This window comes from Chinchilla lanigera, unplaced genomic scaffold (genome assembly GCF_000276665.1).
Source record: "Chinchilla lanigera isolate Chin_1 unplaced genomic scaffold, ChiLan1.0 scaffold00030, whole genome shotgun sequence".
Lineage (NCBI taxonomy): Eukaryota > Metazoa > Chordata > Mammalia > Rodentia > Chinchillidae > Chinchilla > Chinchilla lanigera.
In genome coordinates, this window is record NW_004955431.1 from 19,204,375 (window position 1) to 19,230,163 (window position 25,789).

General features: G+C 42.3%; 2 protein-coding genes across 7 annotated transcripts in view; both read left to right on the forward strand.

The window, feature by feature from the left end:
- Window positions 1-13,809, forward strand: part of Tdrd1 (tudor domain containing 1) — a 44,848-nt gene extending 31,039 nt beyond the window's left edge. For 4 of the 5 annotated variants that reach the window (XM_005387815.1, XM_005387817.2, XM_005387816.1 and 1 more), the window contains exons 17-26: window positions 726-836; window positions 1,797-1,967; window positions 3,373-3,648; window positions 4,164-4,283; window positions 5,398-5,514; window positions 8,842-9,009; window positions 9,843-10,070; window positions 10,675-10,721; window positions 10,802-10,889; window positions 12,501-13,809. In XM_005387815.1, coding sequence (XP_005387872.1) covers window positions 726-836; window positions 1,797-1,967; window positions 3,373-3,648; window positions 4,164-4,283; window positions 5,398-5,514; window positions 8,842-9,009; window positions 9,843-10,070; window positions 10,675-10,721; window positions 10,802-10,889; window positions 12,501-12,529 — 1,355 coding nt within the window. In that variant the 3' untranslated portion in view covers window positions 12,530-13,809. The remainder of the gene's footprint in view (window positions 1-725; window positions 837-1,796; window positions 1,968-3,372; window positions 3,649-4,163; window positions 4,284-5,397; window positions 5,515-8,841; window positions 9,010-9,842; window positions 10,071-10,674; window positions 10,722-10,801; window positions 10,890-12,500) is intronic. The other variant, XM_013515848.1, reaches the window with a different exon arrangement.
- A 6,189-nt stretch (window positions 13,810-19,998) lies between these two features.
- Vwa2 (von Willebrand factor A domain containing 2) overlaps window positions 19,999-25,789 on the forward strand; it is a 50,103-nt gene continuing 44,312 nt past the window's right edge. The window contains exon 1 of one of the 2 annotated variants that reach the window (XM_013515834.1): window positions 19,999-20,381. The gene's annotated coding sequence lies outside the window, so the exon portion shown is untranslated. The remainder of the gene's footprint in view (window positions 20,382-25,789) is intronic. The other variant, XM_005387824.2, reaches the window with a different exon arrangement.

The following is a 25,789-nucleotide window of genomic DNA, read 5'->3' on the forward strand; positions in this document are numbered from 1 at the left end:
TTTTGGTTTTTGGTTTTTCTCCGGTACCGGGAACCGAACTCACGACCTTGCGCTTGCCAGGCAGGCGCTTTTGCCGCTGAGCTAAATCCCCAGCCCCTGCATGGACTATGTCTTTCTGAGCACCCCCTCCCCTCCCACTGCTCCTCTGCAGTGGCTCACTTTTTCACATCCATGCTTTGCCCACCTGTTCCCCACTAAGTAATTTTTGGCTGCCTAATTCTGTAATTGTGTAAACGTGTTTCAGAGTCACTTCTTCCATTTGGAATACCCTCTTCTTTCTATCACATGTGTTGCACTTCAGATTCCTCTGTGAAACCTCCAGCAGGCAGAGCTCACAAGCTTTTCTTAATCTCCCTAGCATCATTCAGCTATGCCGTCCATTTTAGTAATTGTGTTTATCTTCCAGGATAGCTTTTATTTAACTTTGTGTGTGTTTGTATAGTGTTTCTTGTCTACCCACAAAGCTTGTATTCTGGTATGCTGATGATAATGCCGTAACCATGTGTCCGTGCCCACTATATCATTGGTTGTGGTTTTATTTGAGAGTATTAACTAAATGCTTATTTGCCTGACAATTTTTAGGTCAGGAAAAGCATTTGGTGTATTTCATAGGTGTTTTTGTTTGTATGTGAGAATTTTAGAATCAAAAGGTTTTCTGACTCTAAGGAAAATCTGTTTAGTATTTATTCTTAATATTAAATCCTGTATATATATTGTATTTTCAGCCTTGGAGAAGCTCAATGATTTGAATAAATCTTTAGCAGAATATTGCCAGCAGAAGTTACATAATGGTTTTAAGGCAGAAATAGGGCAACCTTGTTGTGCTTTTTTTGCAGGTAAGTTGCAGTTGATGTCATTGTGACATTAAAACCTTTTTGTTTCTTGACATTCAACTCTTATTTCTGCCCAATATTAAAGCACATAGTTTTCATAACCAAGAGTAAATGAACAAGATGGCATTCATTTTCTTTTTTAACAAAGAACCTCCAAATAGTATATTCTTGTCTGAATTTTGTTAAACATTATTTCAATGATTTCCTTTGCAGAATTTCTAACAACAAATTAGGTAATAGAAGAGCTGTTCACTTCAGGGTCTTTGTTTCTTCTGATCACCTTATCCATGTTAATTTTGAGCAGTATTTGTTCCATTTGTGAGTTTCATTGCATGAGTTTTTCCTACAATTTATTTTTCATGCTATTTTACCAAGTAACAATTAAATCAACCTAAGCCATTAATGGGTAAGTGTAGTGCAAGATTTTTTGTTTTGTTTCATTTTAGATATGAGGATCAAACCTGGAGTTCTTTCACATACAAGGCGAGCACTGTACCACTGAGCTGCATCCTTGGCCCTGAAATTACTGTGATATCTCAATTCACAAAAGCTTTAGTTTGCAAACCATTTGATTCACAAACAGAAGCATTTGGTGAAAATTTGTTTTTGTTTGCAAATTCTGCATCAGGTGACAAACGCTACCACAGCATCTTTCCCACACAAACACAAATGTTACCATCTTTTCCAAAATTGTGGAACAAATTAAGTTCGTGAACCAAGATATCACTGTAATTTACATCAGATATTAAAATGTGGTATCATAAAAATTTTAAAGATATTCTAAAAATGAGATTTTGAAAAATCTCAATCTTAGGAATTTTTTATTGAAAATCTAAAGGAATGAAGTTAGGGAAGAAAGCAAATTTATTATCTACAGAAAAGGTGGTTTTTACCCCAATATAGAAATTTTAAATGTTAATATAAGGGAAATGTTTCATCTAACAAACTTTGTGTTAAACCTAGGTGATGGTAACTGGTATCGTGCTTTGGTCAAGGAAATCTTACCAAATGGAAATGTTAAAGTACATTTTGTCGATTATGGAAATGTTGAAGAAGTTACTACAGATGAACTCCAAATGATATCATCACAATTTTTAAAATTTCCATTTCAAGGGATACAGTGCTGGTTAGTAGGTATGGTACAGAGTAAAAAGTTTTCTCAGCTTTTTTTTTTTTTTTTTTTACTATTTAGCACATATATTTATTTAAATGTTCATATCTATAATTTTAACATTTTATATGAATAATATCCAGTATTCATGTTAGAGAAGGGAAGCAGCTGCTTTTCTCTGGTAATAGGAATAAAATATGGATGCGACCTTCTTGAAAGCATTTTGCAGAATTCTTTAAGAGCCTCAGTGGTCATGCCTTCTAAATTAGCAATTTTACTTCTAGTAATTTATCCCAAAGCAATCTGAGAATTGTATAAAGTTCAGCTACAGCAGAATTCAAACGTAACAACATAACAAGACCCTGTCTCAAAAACTAAAACTGTAGAAGGTTGGATTCCAAATGTTGATCATGGTCATGTTTGGAGGCGTAAGTGTTCATTTTTTTCTGTTACCCATGTTTTTCTACTTATTTTACAGGTACATGTTTCAGACTATTTTTCTTAATTAGCAAGTTTTTATTTTTTTTGAGAGAGAGTCTCACTATGTAGCCCAGGCTGGCCTTGAACTCGCAACAATCCCCCTGCCTTAGCCCCTGGTGTGCTGGGATTACAGGTGTGTACCACCACACCTGGCTTAATTACCAAGTTTTAAGCTTCTTAAAATATGGTCCCTGGACCTACTCAATTAGAAATTTTGAGGTGGGGCCTGGAAATCTGTGTTTTAACAAGCCTTCTAGATAAGTCAGATACTTGAACAAGGTTGAGAGCCACTATTTAAGAGTGAAAAATCTGTACTCTCGGGTACTCAGAAGCTGAGGTGGAAGTATCACTTGAGCTCAGGCATTTGAGACCAGCTTGGGGAACACAATCTCAAAAGAAAAAGAATATAAATCAGAATTACCCAAGAAAAATAATAAGTATTTTCAAATGAGATTTTGAAATTATCTTCAGAAAACTCTCCAGACCAGTGAAAGTATATCTTCGAATTGGCAACTCATCATTGCCTAACAGAACATGATGGTGGATTCTGACAGAAATAACACTCATTTTGGCCTATTGGAAAAGTGCCAGGTAGCTGTATTACTGGGGAAAGTAAAGAAGGACCTGGAGCCTTCTAAAACACTAGCGAATTAGAGAGCACGTTATCTGTAATTCAGCCATGGAGGATGCAGATATATTGCAGAGGATTATTAAAAATCATTCAGAATTGCTGAACTGAATGGCAAATGGGGCAAAGACCCAGTCCTGGATACTGTAGAAGCAAAAAGTCAGCTTGTGCCAAGGGCTATTTTTTTTGTTTGTTTTTTTGTTTTTCTCTGGTACCGGGAACCGAACTCACGACCTTGCGCTTGCCAGGCAGGCGCTTTGCCGCTGAGCTAAATCCCCAGCCCCTCAAGGGCTATTTTTGATGCTGTTTTTATTTTCCAGATATACAGCCTAGAAACAAATACTGGACTAAAGAAGCCATCGCAAGATTTCAGATGTGCATTACGGGAGTTAAACTCCAAGCCAGGGTGGTTGAAATCACTGAAAAGGGAGTGGGCGTTGAGCTCACTGACCTTTCCACTTCATATCCCAGAATAATTAGTGATGTTCTGATTAGCGAGCATCTGGTTTTAAAAGCTGGCTCCCCGTCTAAGGATTTGCCAAATAACAGACCTGTTAATAAACACAATCAGGAAATTGACACCCAGGAGCTTCAAGGTAACACTTTGAAACCATTTGTTAAATGTGTGTTAGCCTTTGCTTTTATAGTGTATTAGAATTTTTCTATACTAAATGAAACCATTTTCCTGTAGGTATTTTCCTTATAGGCATAGATTAATAATAGTATATTAAAGTTAACTTAATATTTATTAAAACAGATTTTTTTTATTGAACCGACATTGTACTAATTTTTATTTTAATTAGCAAATAAATGTGCATTGTACAGATATATAGCCCTTAAACTTTCAGTAATTTTGAAGAATTACACAAAATATACCGCAGAAATGTACTTTAGGAGTGTAATAGTTTAAGGAGTCTCACAGACTGAACATTTTCGTAACACCCACGTGATCCCTCAAATTGAATAGATTATTCTGTGAAATACAAAGCTTTCATTTTGGCTGTTTGGAAATGTTGATATTTGAGGAACAAATTGTACATAAGTATATTACTTGGAAAGAAGAATAGATTTTACCTCTTTAATGCAAGAACTGTGTTTCATATGTCTTCAGCTTTCTCTTCAGCAGAGCAGTGGAAGACGATAGAACTGCCAGTTAATAAAACTGTGCAAGCAAGCATATTAGAAATCATAAGCCCTAACTTGTTTTATGCTATCCCAAATGACATGCCAGGTAAGGAGCAAACATCAAAACACCTTATGGTCCTCTTTTAAACTGGGTACTGAAAGTGCTTACAGTGATCTTCTTAGGAGGAGAAAGAAAGGCGAGGGCGATGACTTTGAAGGACATAATGCTTAAGGATCAGAACGCTTCAGGCAAATTGAGTTGTAAAAATCCAAGTGAGAACAGGAAGGGAATGTCCTGCACTCAGGATCTGTTCAGTAGCCTAGTGTGAATAATCTACAGCTTTTTATAACAAACCAGTGTCCTTAATTACCCTGTAATTCCTAATTCAGTACATGTATTACCTATATTGAATTGTATTTACTCTGCCAACCTCAACCATTTAAGAGACTTTGAACTACTTTGAATTATTTCTGATGTTTTGAAAGACCTGGTAATCAGTTCATAATCATAGTTTTACCACCTCTTAAAAATTTACAAGTGTTTTACATTGGAGAAAATAGTACATAAAGGTGATTTTTAATTTACCTTTTTTTGTTTCCTGGAAGTGAACAATCAAGGAAATCTCTTAAGTATACATGAGATTATCCTTTTTGTATATTAAGATGAATTAGGCACAAATTAGTGATGCCTATTCAAAATAATTTGCAGATTCTTTAAAGCTGAAAAAAAAAGGAAACTGAATGAAATTGTTAAACCTAGAATTGTGGCAATAACCAATAAGTTCTTAAATTTATCTCCAGTATTACCGAAAAATCATATTTAATCTGGTAAAAGGTTGTGGTATTCAGGGTTATTCAGTATGATAACTTAAGGTCTATTGAAGAGGCAGGAATATAAAGATAACTTGATTAGGTACAACTCACTGAAAAGTATGCTAACTAATCCCAAAAATACAGCTTAATAAGTTTTCATAGAATGAGCACACTAGCATAACCAGTTGGCTAAGAAATTGGCCCACCAGGAGATTCCTTCATACCCCCTCCGAGTTTTACGTCCTTTCTGCAAAAAAGCAGCCAAATAGTGGATGTACTTACTTTTAAAATACAGTGTATATTTTAATATACAAAGGGTTTTGAATGGTTAGACTTGACAGTATTTTGTGTACTGTTCATAGTAGCTTTGGAATTTTTTCATAAAAGATTGCATCTGTCTATTTTAGAAAACCAAGAAAAATTGTCTATTCTGACAGCTGAATTGTTAGAGTATTGTGATGCTCAGAAAAGCCAGCTGTCTTACAGACCGAGCATTGGGGATGCGTGCTGCGCCAAATACACAAGTAAGTTGCTCTTGGGAGAAACACTCAGGGGAGAATACTTCAGCCGTTTTCTTCTCCATGACCTTATGTAGATTTTTGTTTTAGATGCATATTTCATTTGATGAGGTAGAGAAAAAAGGCAAAGTTGTGGGTTTAATTCATATTTTAGGGCCATTGAGCTTTTCTATTTGCATTGCTTTAGACAGGAATATCCGTAGATTTCTACAAATCTGTCAGTACTTGCAGCTCCAGATAACCATATAGTATTATGGTGGATCAGTAGCATTAAGTGATTTGTAGTTCTACCATATTTATAGAGTGTGACTTGAAAGAAGAATATGAAATTTAGCAGGCTGAAAGTGCAGCTCTGTGCTAGAGTATTTATCTAGCATGGTTGAGGTCCTCGGTTCATTCCCCACCACTGCAAATAACAAAAACAAACCCAAACGAAAAAAAAAAAAATACCCTGCAAGGACTGAAACATTAGCCAGGTGTGATGGCACACGCCTGCAGTCCCCACACTCTGGAAAGCACTGAGAGGGATATCCAAGTCTTGGGCAGTTTAGTGACTTAGCAAGAACCTGTCTCAACATAAATAAAAAATTTAAAGGCGCTGGGGATTTAGCTCAGCAGCACAGCACCTGCCTGGCAAGCGCAAGGTCATGAGTTCAATTCCCAGAACCGGAAAAAAACCAAAACCAAAAAAAAAAAAATAAAAAGGGCTAAGGATGTAGCTCAGTGCAAAGCCCCTGGGTTCAATGCCCAACACCTAAGGAAGGAAGAGGGAGGGAGGAAAGAAGGGACAGAAGCTGCCTCGGTGATCAGACTCAGTGGTTAGGCCATACTTTAACCCTTCTTCTGTTTAATATTTTATGTTAACACATTTCCTTTGCTAATGTAAATAATGCTTACAATGAATATTCTGATTTGTTTCTGAGACTGAGGTAAACTGAGGCTATGTAAACAGGTTGCAGGCTAAATGTTAACAGTTGTTTACCGTTGGCAAGCCTCTTACCAGGGCATGTTTGAGCATAGCTCCTGCCAACCCCTGGGCAGATGGAACTGGTGGCAAGACACGGTAGCCAAGCAAGACTGGAGTTCATGGTGGGGCAGGGGGCAGCACTGAATTAAGGGAGTCTGACACTGAGGTTCGGGTCTGCCTTCCCAAAGAAGAGCCTCCACAGTCTTGGGATCCTCAGGTTTTGAAACCACTGTCCCAGATCCCAATGTTCCCATACAGGTACTTTTGTCCATGAACAGCTGCCAAATTGTTCCTTTGGTGGGGGTGGGCGAACCCTACAAGCTGGGGACCTCCTACATCTTGCTGATGTCACTCCCTAGTTTTATTTTTCTTATCTGTGACAACTGGACCTGTACTTCCTCTCATTTTCTTCCCAGTAGGAGTAGTGATTTTCAGTTAGGTGTGTACTATTTAGCGCTTTAGGAGGACTGCATAAACACCACTCAGAGTTGAGCCAGGTGTAGAATACTGTTAATAATTTTTCCTTTGACACTTTTGCTGTTAGTGTTCTGTATTATTTCACTAATTATCTGCAGTTCTCTGTTGTAGCGTAAATGCCCTCGAAGAACTTTCGTGTACTTAATCACATTGGAGGCATCTTTAGCCTTCTGCTCAGCTCTTGTCCAGACTATTTGTCCTCTAGACATGGGACTCCCATCCTTCACCACTATGCTTTCTCCGCCTAGTTAGCCAGATTGGTCCTTCCCTCATCTCATCTTCTATTTTCCTATTTTCTTTACTCCGGTATGTGATCTGTCCTCTGGAAATTGAGACAAGGTGCATGTTAAGATAAATGTCCCGTTATCTCTGTGTTTAAAAAAGCCTTTATTCTACCCTAATCGTTACTGATAGTTTGCCTGAATATAGAATTCTATGTTGGAAGTCATTTTCCCCTTGCAGTTTTGAAGGCATTGTTTTTGTTGTGTTTTAGCTGTCGGTGTTTCTGGTCAGAAGATGGACATCATTCCCGATTCTCCAAGCTTTGAACATATGTTTTGTCCTTTCTGAAACCTTCAGTATCCTCTTCATTGCACGTCCTGAAGTTTATGGTGTGTGTTAGTGTGGTGGCTTTCTTTTTACCATTGTGCTGACACCAAGTGAGAGGATCTTTAAGTCTGTCATTTTCCAGAATTTTACTTCTTTTGTTTTCTGTTTTAAGAACTCCAAGTCTTTTAATGTCGACCTTTCACCATCCTACTAAATTTCACTTTTTAAAAGTACTCCTTGTCAGGAAAATTCCTCAGTTTTACCTTCCAACTTTCCTCTGAAATTTTCATTTCCAATACTGCATTTTTACAGCAGGTTTTTTCTTCTTTTTCCAGGGGTATATATGTGTTCGTGTTCTAATACTATCTTGCTCTTGTTTCAAGAATGTAATATTCTCCAAGAGTATTCAGTATGATTTTAAAAAGTTTCATGGTCTTTTTCTTCCTTTATCTCTGTTTCCCCAGGTCCTATTTGTTTTAGTCTCCTCTGGCACATGACAGGCTTTTCTCAACTATCTGGTAATCCTTTGCTGCTCATGTGGATGAGGTGGGGCACTAAGAAGTGGCTTGGAAGTATCTTTACGTGTGACAGGGCTTTCCACTGGTGCCCTTCTGAGCAGGGTGCTCTGGCGCTGTTGTCTCTGGGCGCTGGTGGTGTGGGCCTCCTGAAGCGCTTTCACCTGGGATGGTCGTCTCCTGCCTGCAGTGCACAGCTTGCCTGATGGTGTTCTTGGCCAAGCTTTCACCTCTGCTTGGCCTCACGTTCCCTAGTCCAGTCTTGCTGGACAAGGAACAGCTGCCTGGAGAGAGGGAAGGCCTGTTAAACTGTACTGAAACATGCTGAACATAAGGCTCACCATTTTCTTTAGCAACTTTAAAAATAGGTATTATATGCAAATATATTTATGAACTAAAGTCTATTCTAATACCTTGGGAAGCTTCTGATGTCTTGGAAAGTAACTGCTTCATTAGCCCAATTCTTACTTCCAGTTCCATCCTCACTCCTGGGTTTAAATGAGGAGCACCAATTACTGAGCCTTGGGGGTTGGGGTTTGAAATAGAATCTGTGATGCTGCTTGTCCTCCCCACTGCTAGCTTGGGTTATGCTAAGTCATTTCCATTCATGCATATGTTTTCCGGCTTTCCAGTAATACGTGGGCTTTTCTCTTGGTGGCTGTCACTGTCTTTTTAGTAGGATTTTAAAGAAACAGGTAAATCTAAACTCTTAACCAGAACTTTTGGCATGAATTTAAGTGACATAAATGTAACTTTTGAGTAACTGTCTTAAGGTACGGGGTCATTAACAGTAACTTCTTAGCTAAGATTGCATTCTGTTTTCAGGTGATGATTTCTGGTACCGTGCGGTTGTTCTGGAGACATCAGGTTCCGATGTGAAAGTGCTCTATGCAGACTATGGAAACATTGAAACGCTGCCTCTTTCCAGAGTACAGCCAATTACTGCAAGCCACCTGGAAGTCCCTTTCCAAATTATCAGATGTTCATTTGAAGGTAGACAGTGGAGTCACTTTCCAGTTTGGATGTCTTATGGGATTTTCTTCCTTTTGTTTCATAGCTCTGAGTCTGAATCAAATGTGTATTTCTAGAACCTGCTCAGATATCTAAATGTCAGCGTTTTCAAGGAAATTTCATATCCTTTGTTCTTTAACTCACAAAAACTATAATCAGTAAAGAGTAAAGTCTGTCTTTGTTTTACAGCTTATTTTCAGGGCACCAGGGTTCAGAGATTGTTTTCTTCGTTCTAATGCAAAGGAGCAGTAGTAAGTGGCAGGAGCAGGAGAATAACCTAGGTGGTCTGACCTTTCGTCCAGGGTCTTGCTCCTTTGGTCATAGGTTTCTGTAAGGGCTAGCAGCATTTACATGACACGATTTTTGGCTTCCTTATTATGTTTACTACATTCAAACTCCAGTTGGAATTTGGGTAAATGAAAATGCTAGCAATAGCTTTTTATGATTATGCCTGATCCCTTTACTCAGTGACCCTCCAAGCTGGTATCACACTAATTCTCATAGTCTGCTTTGATTTTGACTCAGAGTCAGAATAGTATTGTTGATTGCGTCTCCACTGGATCACTGAGGGGCAGATACTTTATCTATTTTGTGCCCTCTAAATCTAGATTAGTGCTTGACACCTTATAGGTCATCGGTAAATATTCAGTGGATAAATTTGATTTTACAGTGTAACAGTGGTAGTACGTCAAAAAGCATATCAAAACCCAGCTAGTCAGTGAGCTTTCTGCTTATTAACCTGAGGTAATTTATCTAAGTATGTCTGCTTTAAAGAGATTTGAAAACTAACCAAAGTCTTCAATTATTTTTTCCAGGACTGGTGGAATTGAATGGAAGCTGTTCTCAGTTAATAATAGAGCTACTAAAAAATTTCATGTTGAATCAAAATGTAATGCTTTCTGTGAAAGAAATTACTAAGAATGTTCACACAGTGTCAGTTGAGAAATGTTCTGAGCATGGTACTGTCAGTGTAGCTGATAAGCTGGTGAAGTATGATCTGGCAAAGAACATCACATCTAAAACGCAAAATGCTTTCCATAAAGGTATTTTTCCAAATGATTAATGGCAGATGTAGATGTAACAAATGGCAAAGATAATCTTTCTAATGAGCTGGATCTGTCTTCTCCGTGTGGCCATAGTCCCCTCTTTCCCCTCCTCTACACCCATGGCAGGGCTCTAATGCTTGTTGCCACTTGAGAGGAGCCATTCTTGATGCAGAGAGTCTTCCATTCAAGGTCCCTAGCTCAGACACAGCAGCACTGTGGTGAGCTTCGGAAATGTCAGGCGTTCTGCCTGCACCTTATGCCCAGTTCACTTTTGATCCTGATAAAAGGAGAACTTGTATTTCTGAGATTAGATTTTTCTGGTATTTCATCAGCTAGGTATTTGGCAGACCTGTTCCCACCAAAGAGAAGGTCCCATACATAATAGAATACCTAACCTTGGAATGTGAGTGTTAATTTGTAAAAATTCAGATCACTGTAGTAGACAGTTTTAAAGTCCAAATGAGCGGGTCATGTTCTTTGTAGTTGTAACCCAGGCAAGAGGGGAGATACACGCATACTTGTCCAGGTCCGGATTTCTTTGGACAGAAGAGACATGTGTTGGACATGTTTCTTACTTGACTTTTTTTCCGTTTGCTTTTAGAAAAGACGCACAGGATGAGTTGCTGCTGCACAGAGTTACAGGAACAAGTGGGTAAAGTTTCCCTTAAGTAGAATTATACTCCCAACACTTTCAGAAACTAAAGTATACTGTTTCTTTTCACCCATAGGTTAAAAAACATGAACAGATTCTGTTCTTCCTCTTGAACAATCCAACCAATCAAAACAAATTTATTGAAATGAAAAAGCTTCTAAAAAGTTAAGTGAGTCAGTTTTGGTATTTTTGCCACTGGCCAGTGAACGTCTGCAGGCTTGCTGTCGGGATAGTGCTGATGGAGCGACACCTGCTACAAGGCTGTGCTTTATTTTGTGATGTCATGATCTGAGTTTGGCTGTTAAGTTAATGCTGCCTTCCAGGCTTTGACCTGACAGCTTGCTTGTGATACCTCTAATGAACTTGAGCCCAGGGTGGCTGAGACTGCCAGTGCATTTCCTTATCGTTTGATTTTGAGAATGCTAAGTGTTACTGGTATATAGGTTCGTAGGGATAACTGAGAGGTGAAGCTTAGCCTCAGATTTAAATCACACTTCACTTATTTGTATCACTACAAACAAATTTTGCATTTTTTGTGAAAAGAACCTGAAGGGCACGGAATAGAAAATGGTACACTGGTCGCAGATTTCATTTCAAAGTGAAACATGACCCTTTCTTTAGGGTGTGATGACTCCAGTGTTTAAAGAACATATTTGGTGACTCTAAGCCAACAGTTACCCAAGTCAAATACACAGCCTTGACAACACCCTTAAAAAGAAGGTAGACCTGGGGCTGGGGATTTAGCTCAGCGGCAAAGTGCCTGCCTGGCAAGCGCAAGGTCGTGAGTTTGATTCCTGGTACCAGAAGAAAAAACAAACAACAGAAAGAAGGTAGACCTTATAGATGAGGCAGCTGAGGTTCACGGCGGCCCAAATCACATTCACAGACTGCAAATTAGGTCTTAAGACTCAAAGCCGAGCTCTTTTACTGCCCATGGCTGCTGCCTATATGCTGTGCTGCAGCATCTTTTTAGATTAGGTCAGTTGTACAAGGCATGAAATTAGAGGGGTTATATTGGGAAAAGTCACACACATGGTTTCATAAACATTTTTGGGTGTCGTAATGAGCATTGAACCCAGGCCCTTGGCACTGAGCTACATCCCTTATCCATTTTATTTTTATATATATTTTTTAAATGTTAGTTTTATTTAAAATTTCTATTTTAAATTTTCAAAACTTATTTTTATTTTATTCATTTTAATTTATTTTATATTTGTATTTTGAGACAAGGTTTCACTAAGTCACTAAGTAGCCCAGGCTGGACTCAAACTCCAGTCCTACTACCTCAGCCTCCGAGCACTGGGATTATAAGTGTGTGCTGTGTCTGGCTGCATATTTTCTTCATTGTGGTGAAAGAACCATTTAATGTTTACTCAGATCATTAAATCATTCTTACAGATAAAATACGTTTTGAAATCTAGTATGGCTTCTTTTTTGGAGAAACTTGTTTACTTGATAATTTAATTGTAAATCTTCAAAATAGGAGTGCTCTGGTGATAAGAATATAAACCCTTTGTAATTTATTGCACAAAAATGATAGGTACTTTAACACCCACGTTAATATCGAATAGTTTTATCTGAAGGAGAGTACCGACAACTACATTTTATATTTGTGAAGGGCAGCATAAACGGCTTTAATTACTTACAGGTCTGAAGTGAGTGTAATTTCAGTTAAAAGTGATTATTTTGTGTGCTCCTATTTCAACTAGAAATTAAGATCCATAGGGGCTGAGTTTTTATATATGGCGTAATGATGGTTGATTTTTCTCTTTCAGAAACAGTGCCTTTTGGAAGTAAACACTAATGAGGATGGAAACAAGAAAGGCTAGACTGAAGAGAAAATGTACTTCGTCTTGCTTAGTTTAATTTTTTGGAATCTTCATCTACTTTTTTTTTTGATGACCTTCTTATGCCTCCGTTTTTGCTTGCTTCTTTTAGTTTGAGGCTTTTTCCTCCATAAATTCTTCCCACCAGATAAATAAATTTGGTATAAAAGATTTATACTAAATTCATGGGAATATCTGAAAGCAATAGAGGCTTTCCACTGTATATGTAATTTGTTGTTTTTGCCATGGAGGAAATAAAACTATGGCCTCACACATGCCAGGCAAGCGCTCTACCACTGAGTTACACGCTAGTCCTCTGATGTTTTATTACTGAAAGTATTGAAGAAAATATGGTTCCGTGTTAATACTGGATAAGTAGGGTGGATATAGAAGTTTTATGATTATCTGTATGTTTATTTTTTAATAAGGTATTCCCTGCATTCCTTGTCATCATCGTCCATGTCATCAAGGCTCCTTGCTTTTTCCCTCCTTCACCACTGCTCTCATCTTGTCTGCACTGAGGTCATCAGCTGCTTTCTCCGTCCTTGATTGGATTGGTTGTTGTTTTTTTTTTTTTTGGCTTTTGGGCCTGGAGTCTGTCCTTGATCTGTGGACCACTTCCCCTGGGAAAGGACTTTATCTTTCTGCTCTTGCCATCCATTCTCTTCCAATTTTGTAGCCAGTTAGATTTTTACTGTAGAAAGAATTGAGTTTTCTCCTTGGGCGTGATGGTACACACCTGTAATCCCAGTTCCTGGGGAAGATGGGACAGGAGGGTCACATGTTTGAGCCCAGCCTGGACAATTTAGTGAGAGCCTATCTCAAAATAAAAAGATTAAGAGGCCTGGAAGTGAGGGTGGGGCATAGGGGTGTGCTCAGTGGTAGAGCACCCTGGGTTCTAAAGCATAAATACAGTAGTATGTATTTGTCTTGAAGCACATAATCTTATATTCTGAACTCACATGTGCAGAATTTCAGGCCAACTGGAGGGTTTCCTGCCAGCCTCAAAGTTTCTATTTGGAAAATTTTCCATGATTTAAATCAGACTGTGACAATGTAAGATGTCACCACCTCAGAGCAGATCTTAAAAGACTGGTGTGGGTTTTTTGTTGTTGTTTTGCTTTTACTGGCAGTGTCTATCACCTGTTCTGTTCAACGGAATTTTTCTGTGTGTAAAACGTTGTTCAAAAACTGATGTGGTTTCTATTTAGATAAAAGATTATGCTGCTTTGCCCAATAAAGTCCTTTCACTTGTCAACTGTTTTCCTTTGTGTACTTCTGACATTTGCTGATTTCCTGCTCTTGAACCCTACAGCACTAGTTTGTTCATGCTGTCTGCTCCGTTCCTATAGGAATGGAAATGCAAATGACAACCACAGAATCACAGAACTGGCCTCTTTATTAAGGAAAAGTAGGGAAACTAGTCAAGTAGCATAAAAATCATGAAATGCAGTTCATTTCTTCAAATTCCAATGTTGTATCCTTTGGCCCTGGAAATTTGACTATAAATTTAATGGACTTTTATAGTATTTGGTGACTCAGCTGTTTATATTATTCCCCAGAAGAGATAAGTATCACCTACTGCACCAGCCCGACAGCTAGAGGTGTGGTTGAGAGTCTTCTGGGTTAATTTGACGTACTTCATTCATCCATGTCTCCATTCTGCATCCTATTTTTCAGCTGTATGTGTCATTCAACAGATATTTATTGAACTTCAGCCATGTACCTTACATCATGGTGGACGCTGGGTTTATTGTTCAGTAAGACCATGTATGGCCTTGCTCACAAGCTGCTTCTCATCTTTAGGTTCACTTAAAATACTCAGTTTGGTCATACTGACAGATGAGTACATTAGATCTGAGACTACATAAGAAAAGCTTATTCCAGGCAAGAGGCCTTTTAAATATTGGAATAAATTATACCTAGTTCACCAGGGAAGAAATTTCTATCATATGGATTAAACCAAACTCCAGGGCTTGAAGCCATGTTTTGTATGCAACAGCTAGAAATGTAATAGATCCAAAATTACTAACAAGGGTGATTAATATTCTGAAACAGGGCTCTCTTGCTACATGATAAATGTTCCAGAAACAAACACACAAGGATCCTCACTACCAGTACCCTACACTGCCAACTTCACTGAGAGGACTGAACGACTGCCTGCCAAAAGCAATCAGCTTTAGCTTTGAACAGTGGCAGTATTGTAGCCAACGAGGTTTATCTGAGGTGTGATTATTGCTAATTAAAAGCAGTCGCATTATTAGTGTTTGCAGTGGGCTTGGCATGTACACAGCTGCATGCATTAGGCAAGTGGCATTCTTCTGGGATTAGCGAAAAAGGCCACCTAGGCTCTTCAGCTGTGTAGGGGATTCCATAGCTCGATTGTTGAACCCAAGCAGTACTAATCAAACACATGAGGAAAATTCTTAGGAATGATTTTCATTTTTTCAGACAAAAGGAATGGAAAGGCAGCCTGTGGTTCTAAACATGCAGAAGAAAGAGTAGAATGATTTTGCTTGCTAGGAGATCAGGCTGGGTTAGTGCTAAGATTATTGCTCACCACCACCACCTAGGGCTAGAGCTGCAGAAGGCTTACCTACTGTCTTTTTTCTCACTGCTGAGACAAAATACCCAACCCAAAATGAAGGGAAGAAGGGTTTATTTAACTTACAGCTTGCAGAGGTTTTAGTCCACATCAGCTGGCTCCAAGGCAGGCTGGCATGGCACAAGGGCAACCATTCATGGTGACGGGAGACAGCAAAAGGAACAAGAGCAGCAGGGGAAAACAAGCCTTTGTTTGCCCCTTGTATCTTACCCAGACTGCTGGGATTAGGGTGTTGCCAATCCAGTCGGTAGAGTGATCCAGCAAGCACCCAGCCTTAATCCCAGCATTGCATTAGGAATCATTTATAAACTCCAGGTTCATCTACCTTCAAAACCCGCCCCCCCCCATGACTGCATGAGACTTTTGGGGGACATCTAGACACAAACCATAATACCTACATAGGTATTATCTCTTGCACCTGAACATTGTTTAGGGTACCGTTCAGGCATTGCAGTCAGCTCCCCTAAGGAAGCTCCTAAAACTGGTTCTGTCTAGGGTTTTAGCTGTCAAGCCTCAGCCATTTTCTGTGCTTGCTTTTCCACCCTGAGACCCTGAGAAGATACCACTTCTATGATTATGAGATACCATTTTTAAAAGCTCATGGTGGTAATTGATGAGAGGCTGTGAGGAAACAATAAATGTTTATTGCAGGCCAGGCAGGACTGGGGCCCACTCTGCTGCATCCGGGGTGCACAGACTGCTATCAAAATTCATGCAGTGAATACTAAGGCAAACATATGCGAAAACTGAAAGCAAAACTCATGACCCTGGTAAGCAGCAACAGCAGAGAAGTTTGTTTTCAGTACTGTGGATTGAACTCAGACCCTTGTGCGTGGTAGGTATGTTCTCCCATTGAGCTGCATGCCCACGTTTGTCTGTTTGGTGTAAGATACGGTCTCATTAAATTGCCAAGGCTGGCCTGAAATTTCCAGTCTTTTTGCCTCAGCTCCCCAAGTAGCTAGGATTACAGGCAGGTGTCACCATGCTCACCTAGCTGGACACCAGGCCCAGCTAAGCAGCTAGCTGTAGAGTACTGAGTAGCTTCATTGAATGAATGACTGTTACACAAGCTTTTGCTTTCACGGAAATAGCACATGTTTACTTGATTCAGCCACAAGCACCACTTTCACTCAAAAGCAAATCCAGTGTAACTTTGTGCATAATTCGTCTATCATATACAGAAGTTGGGTCATAGTCATAAACTTTCATTGTTAGAACAAACAGAGCCTATTCTCAACCTCTGGTATGAGATGGCAGCATTTCTGCTTTTCACATCCCCACTTAAAACTTTGTTCTCTCCCATCATTTGCTGTTCCACAGCTCTTGCTCTGGCTTGATTTATTGCCAGTGGAGCACCTGGGGATCGGGCCCTTTGTTTCCTCTGGGATGGGGGCTTTGCCACGTAAGAAACAGACATTGTTTCCTGTTCTTCCTTTTCTTAAAAACAAGGCTCTGGTCAGTGGCTGCTCTGTGGGTCTAGAGAAATACACAGCTTTGCAGATCTGTAAGGCGTTCTCCATTGTGTCTGTTCCTTTCACATGCACTTTTGAAACAGGCCAAGGCTCTTCATGAGGACAAGAGCTGGAGGGATTCTCAGGGTTTTAATCTATGTCCTGCTACCCACTAAAAGTGAAGATACATTTTCCCTCATTCTCCCTTGCCAACAATGTACAAATGAGCCCTTCCCATATCCCCCTACTCTTACTGCAAGGACCGGATGTGCTGTAACAGCAGGGGGACACCATTATGCCCCCAAGGGGGAGAACAGCTACTGGTCCATAACCTGCACAAGGAAGAAATACCCTAAAACATGAAGAGGTGTCCAACAATTCCACATGAATGATCCAGTGGAAAATTAGCAGGACCCAGCCTACCCAGAAACCCCACAAAAGCTGGTATCTTCTCTTTGCTGATGTGCCCGTCTGATCTCTCCAAGTGGAAGGGTCACAGCTCCCCTTCTTCTCAAGCTGAAGTCCCTTCCCTATTTCCTCTTCCTCTGCATTAAAGCTTTTGCCTGTAAATGCATACCGTTGTCTCCATTTGAAGCTCTATTATTACTGAGGCAAGTTTCCATATGCAGGTAGTATCACTTTTATCATTTAAGGGACTAGATGCAAAGAGTTTGAGTTGGGGTCCCTCGGGGTTAGGAATCTGTACCTATCACCATCCTCTGTAGGTGAGGAAGCACAGCAATCACAGTTAAGCACCTTTTCTGTGTTACAAAGCTAACAGGTGAGGTGAGAGAGCTGGTGGGGGAACCCCAGAGGGTTTCATCCCCAAAGCCATGGTCGTGCCACTACACTAGGTGCTTCCTGGTGTGGGTTGCTCAGTGTTGAAGTCTCCACTCACAGTAACCTCCACATCTTATGTGTTTACAACGGGGGTCTGAAAGATGAGTAAGGCAAAGTCCTGAGAAGCTAAGAAGCTCATAAGCCCTTTGAAATGATGGCCCTTCCTAGTAACTTTTCCTCCTTTCCCATAAATCTTCACAAAGGAAAGGTTGTCACGGATGACAAGTAGCTGCGCAGCTTCTCTGTATAAAAGGCCTCCACCCCTGTCAGTGGTACTCACTCACCACGCTCCAGGGCCTGGGCCTTCTTGCCTCCTTGCACACACACTGAATGGTAAGACCTGAAGGCAGCTGGGGCAGATTGTGCTTTGCTTATGCTCTAATGAGAAGGAGTTTACAGCACCTGCATCTCTACCAATACTTGTGCTTTTTGCTCTTTACTACTTTAACAGAATAAAGTCAGGTCAATTAAAGACAAATTAAAAATGTTAGGAGTGCCCAGATTGAAATATGGCTTCTCCAGGGTAGACCTTACTAGGCAAAACCACAGAGGGCATGCTGAACAACCCGCATGAGGACGGAGGAGGGGGCTGTCACAGGTGGACTTTCCACTTTTACTAGAATTGGGGGTCTGCCCTTCTGTCTGTTTGGAGCTGCACAGGCCCACTAATTGCTTGTGGATATTGAGCACTTACAGTGTGGCTAGTCCAAATTGAAATGTGCTATAAATATACAATGGGATTTCAAAGACAGTTTTAAAATGTTTCTATTTTATATTCATTACATATTTAGATAATGTTTTGGGCTATGGGTTAATCTTACTAAAATATTGTTCACTTGTTTTCTTTTTTAAGGTGTCCACTGAAGTATTTAAAATTCCACATGTGTTTAACATTAAATTTCTCTGAAACCATCTGATCTGGAAGCAGAGACCACCACTCCCTGGTGGTATTTAGACCCCAAGACAAGTTTTCTTATCTCCAGGATGGCATGCTGGCTGGCACATTGTATGCTGCCCTGGGGTGGCCTGTTTGGTTTGGTTTGTTTTTCCTTTTGGGTGTTCAGATGTTACTGGGTTGAATTAAGTGAAAAATGTTTTTCCTTTTTCATCTTTTCAGTTTTGCAGCATTAAGGCTATCGGGTGCTAGTTTCACTGAAGGTGAAATATCCGGACGGTTGGAAACCAACAGAACTACAGACTGAAAGGCAGTTTTTTAACTTTTAAAAAGAAGGATGTAAGAATAAAAAAATGCCAATTTGCCTATCAGACTGACATTTGCAGGAATAACTGGGAAAGGCATAGACAAGAGGAAACAGGCAAACTTCCTGAAAGGCAATTTGATAATGCATCAGAAAACTTGAATTAAGTATACGCTGTATAGAAATTGGCCTCGCAGTTTATTCCAAGAAAGTTCCTGGGCAAAAGCATAGATATCTAGCTGCAATATGAAAATTGAAAATTTAGTGTTCAGTACCAGGTAAGTTAAGCACATTTAGAACATTATGTGGTGGCTAAAAATATGTTCAAAAGTGGACAATCTGGTCAAGGCACAATATATATGTTATGAACTAAAATATGTAAAATCTTATATGGCTAAAGTGATATGGGAAGAACATACACTATGATATTAAAGGATTCTCAAGCTGCAATGGGATACCAGTGGTTTTCCAAATTGCTTATTTTTCTTTTTTTTGCAATTAGCGCACACATTACACAAAGGACACTTTGATGAAGTCTGAAAAGTTACAGATTATGCAATAATGTCCAACATCCACTGAGAGCTTTCCGGCCATCGCACCAGGCATTACGCTGTTTTGTGGCGTTTGATTTCTAAAATCAGCCGTCCTCTAGACTTAAATGAGGACGCTGGCCAAAGATCTGCGTATTATCTCCCAACTCCAGTAATGAGACAGGCAATTGCCCTGACAAATAGAAACAATGCCAAAGTCAACATTTTCATTCGGACCGCAGCAATAAATCCTGCGGAGTAGACAGCGACTCACGTTGCTCACCGCTGAGCGGCTCAGGCGCGGGCTGGGAAACCCGCACAGAAGTACTTCGCTAATTTGCTTAATTTGGTTTTCTTTTTCTTTGGATTTTTTTTTTAATTTTAAAAATAAAAGGAGGAAAACATTAACAAAATGTCTTTTACAAAATAGCAAAAGAACAGTACAGACAATACAGATTTACAAAGTGGTAGGAAATTAACAATGCTTGTTGTATTACATACCGATATCTTCAAAGTGGTTTCTCATGAAAACAAATAGAGACATGCAATACTGATCAATCGAGGACTCATTAACAGTTTCTTTCAGCAAAGTAATTTGCTTAATTTGGTCAGCGCTTTACAGTGTAACGCCTAGGGCGAGGACTGCGCTCCGTGCGCCCAGCTTGCTCACTCGGCAGACAGCCTCCAGCTGAGCGCACTCCGCCCCGCAGCGCTCTCTCCCCTGGGAGGGACCAACAGGTGTCCCACGTGGCTGCCGCCCCCCGGGCGCCCCTCCCGCGGGTGCGCAGCGCCCCCTGGCCGGAGCCGAGCCCACGCCTGCCGGCAGAACAGCCTGGCGCCGCGCGCTCCTCGCTGCGCTCCGCCGGAGAAGTCGCCCCCGGAGCGGGCTCTGCGCGCGCCCCGCGCCCGCCTAGCTGCCTGGGCAAGGCGGGCGGCCGACCGGGTAGCGTAGGGGAGGATCCCGCTCTGCGCCCGCCACCTTACCCGGAGCGCGGAGCCTGCGCCGCCCGGGGCAGCGCTGCGGGCTTTGTTCAGCATTGTCTGTGCCCACCTGAGCGCCGCCTTTCCGGGAAGTCGGCGACCTTGGTGGCCGCGCACCTGGCGCGCGCCTCTCTCTCGACTCCGCGCGGTCGGTGCCCGGCGAGGCGGCCGAGGCAGTGGGACAGGGCATCGCGGGCGCGCAGACCCAGGGGGCACGAAACCAGGTAAGTGATAGGGCTTACCTGCGTCTGTGGGTGGGGAAGATCAGGTCTGGCACAGTCGCGGGGCTCCCTGCCTTGGTGGCCGCGGAAGGGGCCCGAGTTTTACAAAAGGTTTTGGGAACATGCCTCACCCCGCACCCCATCGCAGATCAGATAGAGGTGTTACACTGGCTCCAGGCGTGTTTGCCCTGGCTCCAGGCGTGTTTGCCCTGAGAGGGGGCCCGCTGCCCGGAGGGGCTCGCCCTTGGGCCATGGGAAGTCTAGGGTGTTTGTTGCCTCCGCGGGGACCCCACCTTCGGGGAGAAACTTCTCTTCCTCACCAGCTCCCCCATCCCGCCCCCATCGCTCCGGAGCACACCCGGCCCAGCCCTGCTTCCTGCGCTCTGCCGCGCAGGCCTCGCCCTCGGCCACCTGCTGAGGTAGGAAAGTGGAAGAGCCAGAATTGACTCTTGAAGACATGTGATTTAGAACCGTTTTTCCTTTTCCAGCACGCCATATAATTGCAGTCCTACCTTGTGTAGCTTTTTCAGATGGGCTTCTGTCCCTCTTTGGCATTTTAAGTTTCTACTGGCGGCTTTTTAATGAGCGTCATAAAGAGACAATCATTAATTGACTAATGACATTTCCAATAAGTTCCCGGGGGAAAATGCCTTTTGTTAATTATGCTCTCATTGTGGGTGCCTTTTGCAGTTACAAAGCCTTTTCGCTGTATCCCTAACTCCTGGAAGTTAACCGGGCACAGGGCAGATGCCTAGGTAATGTTTGGGTAAATGAAATTTTATGCAGTATATCCATGGGAGGGTCAACAATACTATGAGGTATTTTAGAACAATAGTTCTCAAAGTTTTACTCTTCATACGTTAGTAAATGTAACATGATTCTAATTGAGAGGGATGAAATAGAATTGCTAATTTTTATTTAATCCAGTATGGCTATTTTAGGATAAACTCAGCATCTTACATGTCTAGCAGAGGCATCTGCCTGTCCGTTCCCGCAGCCTCCCATTTCGGCATCCCAGAAGCCTGCTCTCTGGAGCGGCTGGTTACATTTGAAGTCAGACCTTCTGTTTGCCCTTTCATGTCCTAAGCAGCTCTGGTCCAGCTGGCTTCCTTTTGCTCCTCTGGGGAAGAATTACTCATGAGGTCCCTGAGGGTTACCGCCCGCAGTCTCTTCCTTTCCTACACCGGTCTCCGCTCCTGATCTGAGTTTCCCAATTTCAAGTGAGGAAAGGTTGCCCTTGCCTCGGGGACTTTTGCACCTAGCTCTGAAGGGATTTTGGCAACAGCTTTACAGGTGAAACGGTGGGTGGTGCCACCCTCGTTTCAGGGCTAAAAAGGAACTAAAAGGTGGAAGTGAAGGTGCCTTCCAGAAAGGCTCGTACCCAGGGCTCTTGCCAGCCGATTGCTGCTCCTTCCACTCTGTCCGTGTGCACTGCGCTCTCTTGTCCTGGCTTAGAAGACCTGGGCTGGACTCCAGCGGTGCAGTCTGCTAGCTGTGTGGCTTTGAGCCGCACCTTTTCCAACGCTGTTTCTTCATCTGTGAAAATGGAAACTGTGACGTCTATCCTATGGGCTTGTGAGTGTTTTAAGTGAGACTGCGTTAAATGTAATGATGATCTCTTACCGCCATTCATGTAGAAAATGAACCAGCACTTAGCAAGGACTCTTCCACACTCATGTGAAGCCGAGGTTCTCCCCATTCCAGAGGTGAATGAACTGAGGCCGGGCCAGTTACTTGCAGAGTCACCCAGCTGCCAGAAACACACTGGGCTGTAATCCACGTTCCCCCACTGATTCTGCATGTGCTGTCCTGTACCTCAGTCCCAGTGCCGTGCACTTGGGTTCTGAACAACTTAACGCATTTTCAGATGTCAGCCAAACAGACCTGAAGATGTGTCTGTCAGTGTCTCCTAGCAGGTCAGAGAGTCAGAATACGGGATCTATGTCTGTGACTCACACCCAGCCCAGGGAATCCAAAATGGCAGATTGTCCCTTGGTGCTGACTTTCAGTTTTCCAACTGTTAAATTTTGAAAATGCCCCGATTCTTCTAGGAAGATCATGAACCTTCCTTAGGCACCTCTTTTCCTTTCTGTGTTCATTTTTTTAGATGAAATTTCACTGTGTTGCTCAGGCTGGTCTTGAGCTTATGTTATGGGCTCAAGGGATCCTCCTTCCTTGAGCTCCTTAGTAGCTAGAACTAGAGGCATGTAGCACCATGCCTGGCTCTCCCAGGCAGCTTTTAAAACACTTCCACAGCTAGGGACAGTGTTACATACCAGTAGTCACAGCTACTAGGGAGGCTGAGGCTAGATCACGTGAGCCCAGGAGTTCAAGGCCAGCTTGGGCAACGTAGTGAGGCCCATATCTCAAAACAAACAAAACCCCCACTCCTCCTAGCACATCAGACTGAAAATGGGTTGCCCACTTCTCTTAGCTCTCTGGGCCTGAGCCAAATATTTTGCCAAATAGACAAGGAAGATGATTGTTCCAGTGAAAGACAGCAAGGTCTTCCTGGCAAATTCACCTCCATTGTCAGTCTTCCCGTTCAGGTATTGCTGCCCTTGCAAAGGGCTCAGGTTCCCATCCTATTGATTTGGAGAAGGCTGCCAATGGCTAATCTAATATTTGGGGTTGGAGTTACATTTTCGAAGACAGTGGAAGCGGTTTCCCTTTTCATCCTACACTCTATTTCCGGTCATTGAAGAGAAGGCGGGCATTGTCCTGCCGAGCTGCCGTCAGCTAACACAGATCCAACCCTTCTTAAAAAGGAGTCTTGTTTGGGCCTTTGTTTCTTGCTGCACTGTGGGAAATGCAATCTATGGCCCCCGTGCAGAGAAACATGTTTGTCGTATTCTGCAGCAGACCTCACTCATCTGCTGTCACAGATGATACCAGTGCTGTATGGATCCAGGACCCAAGGGCAGCAATCAGATAACAAGCTCAGGGCGGGGAGTCTCAGGCCGTGAGAAACCCAGAAATCGGGAAGAACACATGGGATTAGCATGAGTAATGGAACAGAAAGGAAGGAAGATGATGAACCAGATACTTTGTAGCAGAAAAGGTTTGACAAGGTGCCCCTGACTTGGAGTTCATCCCAGCTACTTTGCACAAGAATAGAGGGCCCTGGAAATCTTCTCAGAGTGGGAGTTGCTGGTGGAAAACATCAGGGTGGCAGATGTTTAATTATGTTTCTGTTCTCCATTACTGTTTGCAGCCTTTTTTTCTGGAACCTGGACTTCTGCCAGAGTGTTGCCTTTTTGCCCCCAGCCCTTGTTCAGCATTCTCCCAGAGTCTTTCCCCAGAATCCAAAAGGTGGAAGAGTGAACAGATCACACAGGGAAGCCAGGGTGGAATCTGATGTAGCTATGTGACACCGGTCCAAAACACTTGACTTCTCTATCCCTCCGTTTTCTCCTCTGTAAAATGGGAATAATAGACCCTTACTGAGGATCAAGAGATTAGCCGTGAGGATTAGAAGATACAAATGTATGGAGCCTGATGCCAAGCATGCAATAAAAGCTCACTAGAGGGTAGTAGTTGCTGATGTTTTATGATGGACTTCATCCTTGTAAAAACTATTACAGGCTAGGCACGGTGGTGCACAGCTGTAGTTCTAGCTACTTGCGAGGCTGAGAGAGGAGGCTCGCTTAAGCCCAGAAGTTCAAGGCTAGAGTGGGTAGCGTAGTGAGAACTCATCTCAACAAACAAAACCAACAAACATTTCCAGATATAGGGCGGTGTTTCAGTGCCGAATTAGGATTGGAAGAAGGTTTTGGTAATGCACTGAGAAGAAAATCAAGTATTTGAGGCTTGGGCGCTAAGAATCAAAGAAGGCAAATAATACTTTGCCGGCATCAAAATAGTGTTTCTTTTATCTTGGTATAAAACAGAACGCAGTGAGTGCACAGGTGTGCCTGGAAGGATCCCTCCAGTCTTCTGTGGTTGCCATCCGGTCGTTTGTTTACTCTGCAAGCCTGCGCCTGGCCTTCCCGACACCGGGCACAGATGACTAACACCAGTCCCTGGCTTTAGGCGTTTACCACTTGGCGATGAAGAACAGCATCATGAGACAGTTGCAGTGGGTGCTGCTGAGATTGCTAAGCTGCCAGCATCAGATCCAGCGCTTGCGAGGACGCATTTGACATGTTGCACCCATTTGCAGCCTAAATTTTTTTTTTCTTAATGAGCAGCAACTTAGAAGACTTGAAAAGCATTCAGCTGGGCAAGCAGAGGCACAGAACACAGCAAGATAGTGTTGCTTAGGTTTGTGTCACAGCATGAAAAGGTGGGCCTCTGTTTCCTACTATGCAGGAGGAAGTTTTGTTTTCCATTCTACTTTAGCTGCACAGGGAGCTACAGGAATCCTTGTTTTATAAATGATTAACAGGCCTGAAGATCAGTCTTCTGCAAGCATCCAGGGTCGGAAGCTGTAAAGGCCAGATAATCTCTCTGAAGCTAAGGAATAGAGGGGGTTGAGAGGCCTTTCCCTCCCTTGTGCCCCCTGCCTGACTCTCCGGCAGCAGGTGGGGCCCATCCTGCAGCAGGGTAGGGCATAAGAGGAGGAATGTCCCTGGGAGAAAGGAAATCCCAAGCAAGCCTTGTTGCCATGCACCTGGGCTGGAAGCTGGCTATGAGCTTGAGAGAGCTCAGCAGGCCAGTGTCCTTCTGGGCCACTTTTCTTTTCCCTCTGATTATGCTTACGGAGCCCCTGCCATCCTGTTATGGTTTGTGTCTAGATGTCCCCCCAAAGCCTCATGCAGTCATATGGCGGGCTTGTAGAGTTTTTCATTGATTCAAGGCCCAATGGGATTATGGGTGTGAGTGCAACACTCATCATCCATTGGGATTATGGGTGTGAGTGCTAAACCCACCCTGCACTGGTGTAGCAGAGTGGGTAGCCTACATACAATATAAAGGAGGAGTGACTTCTCCCTTTTTGCTCTTGCTGCTTTTGCTGTTTTCTGCTGCCATGAACCATGTGCCACTCTGCCTTGGAGCTAGCCAAGTGTGGACTAAAATGTCCACACACTGTGAGCTTAATAAACCTTTCCTTCCTTAATTTGGGGCATTGAGTACTTGTCTCAGCAATAAGAAAAAAGTAACCAAGACACATCCTTACTGTTAAACATTGGCTATCTGGTTTTCATTTAGTTAAGTCAAGACTCCAGCCTCAGAAGCAGAATGACTCTGCATAAAGACTCTCAGCCGGTTGGGTTATATCATTTAATTTGTTTCAGAACTGTTTTGAAATCCAAGGAACTGCCAGGAATGGTGGGGCACACCTATAATCCCAGTACTCTGGAGGCTGAGGCAGGAGGATTGCTATAAGTTTGAGGCCAGCCTGGGCTACATAAATGAGTTCAAAGCCAGCCCCACACTACGTAGAGAGACCCTGCCTCAACAAAAAAAAA